Source organism: Rhinoraja longicauda, chromosome 9 (assembly GCF_053455715.1).
Source record: "Rhinoraja longicauda isolate Sanriku21f chromosome 9, sRhiLon1.1, whole genome shotgun sequence".
Classification (NCBI taxonomy): Eukaryota; Metazoa; Chordata; class Chondrichthyes; order Rajiformes; family Arhynchobatidae; genus Rhinoraja; species Rhinoraja longicauda.
This window is the reverse complement of record NC_135961.1, coordinates 32588997-32601595: the sequence shown is the minus strand read 5'-3', so window position 1 is coordinate 32601595 and position 12599 is coordinate 32588997. Positions and strand designations below refer to the sequence as shown.

General features: G+C 44.4%; 1 protein-coding gene across 2 annotated transcripts in view; it reads right to left on the bottom strand.

The window, feature by feature from the left end:
- rgs7b (regulator of G protein signaling 7b) overlaps positions 1–12599 on the bottom strand; it is a 298641-nt gene that overhangs the window by 46115 nt on the left and 239927 nt on the right. For both annotated transcript variants that reach the window (XM_078405059.1, XM_078405060.1), the window contains exons 5-6: positions 3000–3106; positions 707–758 (exon numbers count right to left, since the gene is read on the bottom strand). In XM_078405059.1, the coding sequence (XP_078261185.1) occupies positions 707–758; positions 3000–3106 (159 nt within the window). The remainder of the gene's footprint in view (positions 1–706; positions 759–2999; positions 3107–12599) is intronic.

Genomic DNA, 12599 nt, shown 5'->3' with positions numbered 1-12599 from the left:
GATCTAACCCTCTACCACTGCGCCACTGTGCCGCCCCCAAGTAAATGGTAAATCTGGAAGGTACTGTGCCATTGAAAACTCTGAATTATCGTGACTGAATGTGGTTTCCTCATCATCACCTCCCAATGGAGTGCTTCATTTATTTCTACTGTGAGACATAAATTAAAAGCAATTTCATCATTGGATAACTAAAGGCGTCAAAACCAGACTGTACTTCATCACAGTTCATCTGCAAGTGGAAACGTAAACAGGAAATGCTGGTAACACTCAGGTCAGTCAGAATAAGTGGTAAAAGAAACAGAATAAGTCTTCAACGACAAATGTTTCTCTTTTCGCAGACTGTCTGATTTTTTCACAGATGCCGACTAATCTGCCGCGTTTTTTCACCATTTTCGGTGTTGTTTCATATTTCCAACATCTATAATTATTTTGATTTTCGTTTATCTGCAAGCTGCTATCGTTTTCTCTGGGGATCACAATACCAAGGCTGGGTTACGGATTTTGAAAAGTGTCATGCTAAATTCAAAATTAAATGAGATACTTTTTTTGTAAAATCCTTAATAATTGATCATAACATATCTAGATAAAATGCTCCCATTGCCACCACTGAAATGGGCCCATTGATTTGTATGATACTTTCATGCAGACCCATCATTATTACATCTTTTCTGTACACATTGAGGAAATACCTTAAACCAGGACTAACCATAGTCAGTGTTTTCTGGCTCCCAACAATTGGATGGCCAAAAGTACGGTGTCTGTAAAAGAACAAAATGGCACAGAGAGTATATTTGTGAATCATTACGTTCTTTTGAAGATATCAAGAATCATTTATTTGCATTTTTGAATTGAATTGAATTTAGACTTCAGACTTTAGAGATTCAGCGCGGAAACCAGCCCTACGGCTCACCGAGTCCGCGCCGACCAGCGATCACCCCGTACAGTAGCATTATCCTACACATTAGGTACAATTTACTTTTTTTTTACCGAGGCCAATTAACCTACCAACCTGTACATCTATGGAATGTGGGAGGAGAAAGGAGCACCTGGAGAAAACCCACAATCACAGAGAGAACGTGCAAATTCCACATAGCACCCGTAGTCATGGTCGAACCCTGGTCTCTGGCGCTGAAAGGCAGCAACGCTACCGCTATGCCACTGTGCCTCCCGAATTGAATTGAATTCATACAGCATGGAAACAGGCATTTCGGCTCACTGAGTCCATGCCGACCATCAATTACTCATTCACACTAGTTCTGTTATCCCATTTTCTTATCCATGCCTTACACATTAGGAGCAATTTACGGAGGCGAATTAACCTACAAACCCACACGTCTTTGGGATGTGGGAGGAAACTGGAGCACCCGAAGGAAACCCGCGTGGTCACAGGGAGAACGTGCAAACTCCACACAGACAGCACCCGTAGTCAGGATCGACCCGGGTCTCTGGCAATATGAGGCAGCAGCTCTACCAGCTGTGCCATTGTGTAATTAAAGATTTAACTAAACCTCGTTAAACACGAATGATAATAACGTTTGATGCATCGTCAAGTTTCTGAGACCAACTGATTTAACATACAGATAGACACAAAAAGCAGGAGTGACTCAGCAGGACAGGCAGCATCTCTGGAGAGAGGAATGGGTGACATTTCGGGTCGAGACCCTTCCTCAGACTGAGTCTGAAGAAGGGTCTCAACCCAAAAAGTAATCCATTCCTTCTCCCCAGAGATGCTGCCTGTCCCATTGAGTTTCTCCAGCTTTTTGTATCTATCTTCAGTTTAAACCAGCATCTGCAGTTCCTTCCTGTACAGACTTACAATGTGTTGGGTATCAGACGGGGCATGATCCAACTATCCCAAGACTTTCCTAAAGCAGCATTGGACCTAATTTCAATGTTTTAGATCAGCCGTCTACATGGAGTCAGCCAGATTGCTGCTTTATCTCCTCCCCGGTATCTCCCATGCTTGACTCTGCTTACAGCTGTCTTTCATGCCTGGCTGACAGGTATGCTGCTTGATGAAGCCAGTTCACCATGAAGTGTTAAAGGTTTCTAGATCTCTTTGCTTCTGAATACTATAATCCTCTCAAACACGCAGTCCCTCAATCCAAGTGACACATTCCTATCATTACCCAAGATTATAGATGCACATTTACAGCCCACAACAACTGTCAGCAACAGAACACATCCTCTCCATTGGCCTTTCTGCTCACTTTCTGCTGATTTACATTCATCGCCTTTATTGTTAAATCTATCACAACCATGTACATTAGTCATAGAGTCAAAGAGACTTACAGCATGGAAACAGGCCATTCGGCCCAACTTGCCCACACTGGCCAACATGTCCCAGCTAGACTAGTCCCACCTGCCTTTATTTGGCCCATACCCCTCCAAACCTGTCCTATCCATGTACCTGTCTAAATGTTTCCTAAACGTTGTTCTTGTACCTGCCTCTGCCTTCTCTGGCACCTCGTTCCATATATCCACCACCATTTGTGTGAAAACGTTACCCCTCAGGTTCCTATTAAATCTTTCCCCCATCACTAAAAACTATGGCCTCTTGTTCACATTCCCCTATTCTGGGCAAGAGACTATGTGCATCTACCTGATCTATTCCTCTGATGATTTAGTAGACCTCTATGAAATCACCCTTCATCCTTCTGTGCTCCAAGGAATAGTTCTAGCCTGCTCATCCTCTCCCTATAGCTCAGGCCCTCGAGTCCTGGCAACATCCTCGTAAATCTTCCCTGCACCCTCTCCTGGCTGACATCATCATTCGTATAACGGGATGCCCAAAATTGAACAGAATACTTTCCACGCAGCCTCACTAATGTCTGATATAACTGCAATATGACCTCCCAGCTTCTATGCTCAATACAAAGTCATTAAACAATACATTAGTCAAACAAAGTCATTATACAATACATAATTAAAAATCCAAATAAAAGAAAACAAAACCTGACTCAATTTTGCATTTCAACAATAAATTTGAATTAGCCCACCTGAAATCTGTAGAAGGTACCATCATCTTTCAACATCAGTACATGGTCTGAGATTGGGAAGAAGTAGCCATGAGCTGCCATTAATGTTCCAAGGTGCAGGGCTTCCACTGTTTACAGAACAACATGAGAAGTATTTAGCTTTTACTAAGATTAATTGTTCATTAAGATATAATTAAACTGACTACAATTAAGTAATAGAATGCATCCCTTAATTTAGTAAGTGTTATTATATTTATAATCACAATGAATTGTAAATGCAGAATTATTAGCTAAATCCAAAAAAAGTTCACCTCAAATACCTCTAAGTAACAGGAGAGAGATTACCTCTACCGGCACAGTGGAGCAGCAGTAAAGGTGCTGCTTTACAGCGCGAGAGACCCCAGTTCAATCCTGATTACAGGTGCTGTCTGTATTAGGTTTGTACGTTCTCCTTGTGACCGCGTGGGTTTTTTAAGGGTGCTCCAGCTTCCTCCCACTTTCCAAAGGCATGCGGGTTTGTAGGGTAATTGGCTTCTGTAAATTATCCCTCGTGTGCAGGATAGAACTAGTGTACTGGTCATCATTGGTTGGCGCGGACTCGGTGGGCCGAAGGGCCTGTCTCCACACTGTTTCTCTGAACGAAGCTTTAGGAGCTCTGAGCATGAGCAGAGGCAGCAGTTATTCTTTGGGTCATAGAATCATACTGAATAGAAACAGGCCTTTGGCACACTTCATCCCCATGCCAACCAAGATACCCCATTTAAACTAGTCCCATTGGCCAGGGCCGTTTTTACAGCATTATGGGCCCCCGGGCAAAGCAGTGTACTGGGCCCCTACCGTTACTCTCCCCCACCCCCCTTTCCCTACCAGCCCCCCCCTGTCAGTTCAACAGAGCTTTATTTGTCATTCGGTACCAAGGTACCGAACGAAACTACATAGCAGTCACACACAAAAAAGAACACAAGACACATGACCCCAACACATAACGTCCATCACAGTGACTCCAAACACCCCCTCACCGTGATGGAGGCAACAAAACTTCCACTCTCTTCCCCACGCCCACGGACAGACAGCTCGTCCCCGACCGACCCACACAGTCCCCGCAAGGGGATGGAAGTCCCCGCGGCCGAGTCGCAACGGGCGCTGAAACGTCTCGCGGCCAAACCGGGCGGTGGAAGGCCCCGCGACCGAGTCGTGCGCAGCTAAGTCCCGCGGCCGAGCCGCACTGGGCGATGTTAAGTCCAGCGGCCGAGCCGCACCAGGCGATGGAAGGCCCCGCGGTCAAGCCGCACCGGGCGATGTTAAGTCCAGCGGCCGAGCCGCACCAGCGATGAAAAGTCCCGCGGCCGAGCCGCGCCGGGCGATGTTAGGCCCCGCTGCCCGGGCACTGTTAAGTCCAGCGGCTGAGGCGCACCAGCGATGTTAGGCCCCGTGGCCGAGCCGCACCGGGCACTGTTAAGTCCCGTGGCCGAGCCGCACCAGCGATGTTATGCCCCGCGGCCGAGCCGCACCGGGCGATGGAAGGCCCCGCGGCCAAGCCGCACCGGCCACTGCTAAGTCCAGCGGCCGAGAAGCGCCGGGCGATGTTAAGTCCAGCGGCCGAGCCGCGCCGGGCGATGTTAGGCCCCGCGGCCGAGCCGCACCCCGCGCCATGAGGAAGAGACTTAAAAGAGAAAGTTTTCCCCCACCCCCCCCCCCCACCCACCACCCACACCACCACCTCCCACACAGTGCCGGCGAAAAGCACTTACCGAAAAGCACTTAGCGATGGACTTAGGGTGCTACATTGTTGCGAAAAGCCCTTACAGATCGCTGTGAGAAGCACTTAGTGACCGAAAATGTTGCGAAAAAAGCACTTATTGAACCTACATTTTTAAAGTAGTATTTATTTATTGCAAGTCACTTAACATACACAGATCAGCATGGGGCCCCTATGCTCGTGGGCCCCCGGGCCCCCGGGCAAGTGCCCATCAGGCCCATGCGTTAAGACGGCCCTGCCATTGGCTCGCGCTTGGCCCATATTCATCTAAACCATTGCTGCCCATGTACCTGTATATTTATGTACCAGTTACATGTTACCTGTTTCGTTCAATACTAGTGACTTAGTTTTATCTTGGACCTAGCTTCATGAGGTTAGGATGACATACTCAGTGTAGATAGTGCATAGCCCAGGAGCCTCAGAATACAGGTATGCCTACTACCCGCAAGAAGGACACCTATCACAGTGAATTAAGATGGCTCTTTGGATTAACATGGCACATAATATGGACAACTATTACAGTGAATTTGGTGATAATATCAATTATTAAGATGGCTCTTTGGAATAACATATTTTCTGTGATAAAACCCACAAAATATTTTGGAAAACAACTAGCTACATTTAGTTCTTCTGAAGAATACATAAGACAGTTTGCCACTTATAATGTCATGAAACAATATACAGCAATCAAAAAGATTTAACTGTGAAACACATGGCCAAGTATTGTATTTTACCTGGGTTATGCTTTCCAGTTGCAAGTCCGTTAATAGATGCAATCCACTTCTTTCAAAGTGGCAAATATATCAACAGTGAACCATTTTGATTTCATGACTCAATACAGGCAGCACCTGAAGTCAGGATCGAACCTAGATATCTGGCGCTGTGAGACAGCAGCTCCACCAGCTGCCCATTGTGCTGCCCACGCATTGGAACATGTTAATCCAATTAAACAATTCAGGTAAATAAACATGTTGCGTTGAATGCTGCCCCTGTCTCAAAAATAGAATCCCTTTCTGCAATATGTCTCACTTTACTGAAACTGCACTTTCACCAGGATTCAGAAATGCTATGGCAGCCATTTTCTGCTACATGGAGGTGCGGAGGTGCAAAGGTACTTGGGAGAGCTGGTGCAGTATTCTCACAAAGTTAATTTGCAAGTTGAATCGGTAGTAAGGAAGGCAAATTGAATACTCGCATTAACTAACAAAAAGACTAGAATATAAAAACAGGGATGTACTTCTAAGGCTTTATAAGGTACTGGTCAGATGCATTCGGAGTATTGTGAGCAATTATGAGCCCCATATCTGAGGAAGGATGCGTTGGCATTGGAGAGGGTCCAGAGGAGGTTGACGAGAATGATCCCAGGAATGATTGTGCTAACGTATGATGATTGTTTGACAGCACTGGGCCTGTACTCGCTGGAGTTTAGAAGGATGAGGGGGGACCTCATTGAAACTTATTGAACAGTGAAAGGCCTGGATAGAGAGGTTGTATCATTTCACTAATGCTCATCTTAAATGATTATCTATTTAGTTTAGTTTAGTTTAGTTTAGAGATACAGTGCAGAAACAGGCCCTTCGACCCACCGAGTTTGCGCCGACCAGCGATCCACGTACACTAACACTATAGTACACGTTAGGGACAATTTACAAATTTTACCGAAGCCAGTTAACCTACAAATTTGTTCGTCTTTGGTGTGTGGAAGGAAACCTGGTGAAAACCCATGCAATTCATGGGGAGAACGTACAAATTCCATATAGACAGCACCCGTGGTCACGATCGAACCTGTGTCTCTGGCGCTGGAAGGCAGCAACTACTGTTGCATCACCGTGCCACCCCTCACACTCTGCACTCACACATTCCTTTATAAACCTGGATACATCCCAGTTTCCCGTTATTTTTTGGGTTACTGAAGTTTTGATTTGTGTTTCCCAAATTTATTTTTGTTTCATCAAGAATGGTAGCAATAAACCTTTAGACTTAATGGCCAAACCAAAAACAATTTGAACAGATTGACTCTGTTAAATAATCAGAGTTATACAGCACGGAATCAGGCCCTTAAGGCTCAACACGTCCATGCCAGTCAAGATCCCCATTTAAGGTAGTCCCATTTGCTCACATTTTGCTCATATCCTTCTAAACCTTTAAAATCCATGTACCTGTCTAAGCATTTTAAAAATGTTGTTAGTGTACTTTCTTCAACTACTTCCTCTGGCAGCTTGCTCCACACACCCACCTATGTGAAAGGTTTTCCCCTTTCAACTTAAACCTATGTCCTCTGGTTCTAGATTTCCCTACCCTGGATAAAAGACTCTGTGCATTCCCCCTATCTATCACCCTCACGATTCAATCTCCCCCATTACTTTATTCACAGTCAACATGGAAAAAAGCTGGTATCAATCAAAAAGCTGAACAATTATTCTGTGTTTCTAAAATGACTTTCTTGCTTGCTCTCTGGAACTAAAGGGTATTGTTGGTGGAACATTTTCATGGCTCAGTCATAAGTTCATAAGTTCTAGGAGCAGAATTGGCCCATTCGGCCTATCGAGACTACTCCCTCATTCAATCATGGCTGATTCACCTTTACCTCTCAACCCCATTCTCCTGCCTTCTCTGACACCCTGTCTATAATATTGCAGAATAACAAGACGACTTATCTACCTGTAAATTCACCATTGAATTATTAATTGTATCATTTACATATTAAGGAAGAATATGCTACCATTGAAGATTTGACCTGATAGAGTCAAAAGTTAAATGTGCTGTTCCTATTCTGAAACGAGCATCTACATGTTTAGTCAGTCGTTGCTTGTGCCATATCCATCGATGCCTGCAAACTATTCAGTAATTCAGGAATTCAGTGGGCAGCACAATGATGCAGCGGGTAGAGTTGCTGACTCACAGCGCCAGAGTGTAAATTGCCCCTAGTGTGTAGGATGCGAAAGTGTGATAACGTGGGTTGGACACGTTAGAGGCAGGAAACATGTTCCCAATGTTGGGGGAGTCCAGAACCAGGGGCCACAGTTTAAGAATAAGGGGTAGGCCATTTAGAACGGAGATGAGGAAAAACTTTTTCAGTCAGAGAGTTGTAAATCTGTGGAATCTCAGAAGGCAGTGAAGGCCAATTCTCTGAATGCATTCAAGAAAGAGCTAGATAGAGCTCTTAAGGATAGCGGAGTCAGGGGATATGGGGAGAAGGCAGGAACTGGGTACTGATTGAGAATGATCAGCCATGATCACATTGAATGGTGGTGCTGGCTCGAAGGCCGAATGGCCTACTCCTGCACCTATTGTCTATTGTCTATTGTCTAGTGTACAGGTGATCGATGGTCGGCATGGACTTATTGGATCAAAGGGCCTGTTTCCACGCCGTATCCCTCAACTAAACTTATCTTATTTTCTCCTGTCATTTGTTGCACGTTGTTATTTTAAGTCAAAAGTAAAGTACATCACATTTTTACTGGTGCCACCACTGCCACTGGCCTCTGAAACCAGGCTTTTGAGAAAACTGACTATATTGTCAAAAACATTAATGATCTTGCAACTACTTTTGAGGAGTGTTGATAGAGTAGAAAAGGTGCACCATTCAAAGTTCTTAGCTGTTGACATTTATTAATTCCCAATTTATGTTCCTATATTTTTGTGACCTACTGAAAATCCAGACTTTTATTTCAGTCAGAGCAGCTGGACATTTGTAATTGGCAACAAAGAGTTTTGGCTGCTGTACAGGAGACCTTTCTATGTTAGACACACATCAAGAGGACAACTTTTCATTTGAACATGAGGAAAAACCAGAGGGTAAGACCACAGTGGAACTGGAAAATAACACGGAAAAAGTTCATTCGACATTTAACATCAACGTTTAAGAACCATTTAGACAGATACAAGGAGAGGAAAGGTTTAGAGGGATATGGACCAAATGCAGTCAGGTGGGACCAATGTAGATGGGACATGTTGGTCAGCATGGACAAGTTGGGTCTAAGGGCCAGTTTCCATGCTGTATGACTCTATATTCATCAAGACCATTTTACCCATTCACTCATAAGATAATTCAATTGACCCATCAACATCATGGGTCTTGTTCAACCCTGAACATATTTGTGTGATGGAAGGTTGCTCCATGATCTGCAAGTGCTACTGCATGCATCGCCCTGGTGGCTTGACCTATTGAGTCATGCTGACCATCCATCACACGTTCACACTAGATCTGTAATATCCCACTTTCTCGTCCATTCTCTGCACACACGGGTTAATTTACAGCTAATTAACCTACAATCCCGCACGTCTTTGGGATGTGGACGGAAAAGGGAGCACCCGGAGGAAACTCACATGGTCACAGGGAAAACGTGCAAACTCCGCACAGGCAGCACCCGAGGTCAGGATCGAACCTGGGTCTCTGGCGCTGCAAAGCAACATCTCTATCAGCTGTGCCACCCAAAAATGCAGGCCTTACATTGCCACTTTACTTCAATAGCTCCCACCTTGTGTCACCTCTAAAGCATGAACTGCATGAAAAGCTGGCTCCGTGCCTTGAAATGTTGTCCTTTGCAACTGTTCCCTGTGTTGTTTCCGCAACGGTGCAAACTTTCAGATTAATTCTGAATGTGTCTCTGTACCTCACATCATCGAGTTAATCTCCCAAGGATCATAAATATTTCATGGCTGCTCTCAGGTAATTACAATATTGACAATTTGTTCTTAAGCGTCGACCTTTCGATCATGACCTGCAGTTTTTCAGAAGTACCTCTTCTCCTGTGCCTGTGGATTATTTTCATTACTGTTCCTCAGAAGACATTTTGTGAGAGTTATTAACACACTATTAACTGGGCACTAAAACTGCACTGTATGTAGAGGGAGTGTCTAAGGTAGCCCATGGTCCAATAGTTTAGTTTAGTTTAGTTTATTTATTAGTTCAGTTTAGTTTATCCTTTAGAAGGATGGGGGACCTCATTGAAACTTGCCGAATAGTGAAAGGCCTGGATAGAGTGAATGTGGAGAGGATGTTTCCACTAGTGGGAGAGTCTAAGATCCGAGGGCATACCCTCAGAATAAAAGGACGTACCTTTAGAAAGACGAGGTAGAATTTCTTCAGTCAGAGGGTGATGAATCTGTGAAATTCATTGTCACAGACGGCTGTGGAGGCCAAGTCATTAGATATTTTTGAGCCAGAGATTGACAGATTCTTGATTAGTAAGGATGTCAAGGGTCATGGGGAGAAGGAGGGAAAATGGGGTTGAGAGGGACAGATAGATCAGTCATGATTAAATGGCAGAGGAGATTTGATAGGCCGAGTGGCCTAATTCTGCTCCTATAATAAATGAACATGTACTGAGGTACAATGAAAAACTTTTGTTGCACGCTAACCAGTCAGTGGAAAGACTATACATATTTACATTCGAGCCATCCACAGTGTACAGAGACATGATGAAGGGATTAGCATTTAGTGCAAGATAAAGTCCAGTAATGGCCAATTTAAGATATTCCGAGTGTCTCCAATGAGGTAGATAATAGCTCAGGACAGCTCTCTAATTGTTGATAGGATGGTTCAGTTAACTGATAACAGCTGCGAAGAAACTGTCCCTGATTCTGGCGGTGTGTGTTTTCACACTTCTGTACCTCTTGCCTGATGGGCGAGGAAGGGAGAAGAGGGAGTGACCGGGGTGAGACCCTTCCTTGATTATGCTGGTAGCCTTGCGAGGAAATAGATCTGGGAACACACGGATCATCAGGCATAGGAAAGTTTACCACCATGAATGAGATGAAATTTTGAAGTTACCAGAGAAGAGAAGCTACCTGTTTAAAGAGGTATGTATCTAGCTATAAATTCATAGACTTGCCTGGCAATTGTCCAAATATAACAGAACAATCTGACAACATTAGTGGCAGGAGGCAGAGTTGGAAACTATCACATACAGCTGATGACAATTCCGAAGGGAAAAAAAAATTGCCCATTGACAGCTGGTGGCACTGTGACAGCACAGTGAACAGCTCCACCAACACAAGCCTGCTGAGATCTCCTCTGTCGGGCAAACCTTGCTTCACAGCTGTCACTGCTCCATGGTTGCATGAAGGTGCTGCTGCAAAAAACAAAATGAAAACAAAAACTATGGGCTTAAATTGGATGCACACAGAAAACTTCAATGCTCTGCAGCAGGTGAGGCTTAAAATGTCTGCTTCACCTTCCCAATTTGGGAAAGTTAATCAGCAAAATGGAAGATAAGAAGATTGCTATAATAATTCTCAAATACCGCAGTTCATTCAGAGATGCTGATTTACAACAAAAAAATCCACAAAGTGCTGGGATAGTTTAGTTTAGTTTAGTTTAGTTTAGAGATACAGCGTGGAAACAGGCCCTTCAGCCCATCATGCCGAACAGCGATTCCCGCACACTAACACTATCTTACACACTAGTGACAATTTACAGTCTTTACCAAAGCCAATTAACCTACAAACTTGTACATCTTTGGAGTGTGGGAGGAAACCTGTGCACCCTGGGCAAACCCACGCGGTCACTTGGCGAATGTACAAATACCGTACAGACAGCACCAAACCCGGGTCTCTGGCGCTGTCAGACAGTAACTCTACCGCTGTGCCACCATGCCACCCTAATCTATGCTACAGATGCTGCCTAATCCAATGAGTTACTTTAGCACTTTGTGTCTTTTCATCCAGAGACTGCATGCTTTTCACCAAATACCCTCTAGTTAGCAAAATAACGATGTTATTTCATTAAATGTTTCATGTTAGTGGCATGCTACAAGCACGTGGCATGATATCCAGTAAAATGCAGCCGGACGCACAAACATTGACTAACATGTCAAAGGAGTTTGTAGCAGGGGAAGTCTTTAAATAACAAGTGTCCAGTGGACAGAGTCTGTAAATAGCAAGGTAGACTGTGTAAGTAGCTAGTGTGCGGCAGATAGAGTTTGTAAATAGCGAGTATATGGTTTATGGGCTTTATAAATAGTTGGTGTATAAGGGATAGGGCCTGTAAATATTGAGTGTTTTGTGGTGGATTCTGTAAATGGCCAGTGAAAGTCTGTAAATATTGAATGTGTAGCAGGTGGAATTTGTGCAGTGAGTGCATAATAGTGAGTGCATGAGGGATGGGACCTATAACTAGGGATTGTGCAGTGGGTGGAGTCTGTGGCACCTGTAAGTAGCAAGTGTATCGCAGGAGGGGGGTCTGTAAATAAACTGTGTGCAGTGGGTATATGTCGAGTGTAGTGGGTAATATCTGCAAATAGTGAACCTATACAGCTCATGGCAAGACCCTTAACAGCATTGATGTGCAGAGGAATCTTGGAGTCCAAGTTCATAGGTCACTAAAGGTAGCAGCGCATATAGATAGGCTGATAAAGAATGAGTATGGTGTGCTTGCCCTCATTACTAGAGGCATTGAATATAAGATTCAGGAAGTCCAGAGGTAGCTCTATCAAAATTTGGTTGGGCCGCATTTGAAATATTACATGCAGTTCTGGTCGCCCCATTACAGGAAGGATGTGGAAGCGTTGGAGAGGGTGCAGAGGAGGTTTACCAGAATGGTGCCTGGATGAGAGGGTTTCACCAACCGGGAAATGTTGGACAGACTTGGATTGTTTTCTCTGGAACGTCAGAGGCTGAGGGGAGACCTTATAGAAGTAGAGGCAATTGTGAGAGGCATCGATAAGGTAGACAGTCAGAACCTTTTTCCCTGGGTCCAACACTAGAGGGCATAGCCTTGATAAGGCTGGTCCAGGATAAGTTGCTGATGATATTTAGTCCGAGGAACTTGAAGCATTCAACCATCTCTACTTCGGCACCATCAATATATACCGGGTATGTGTTAGCTGAAGTCAAAGCAGGGCGGTATGACACTATTA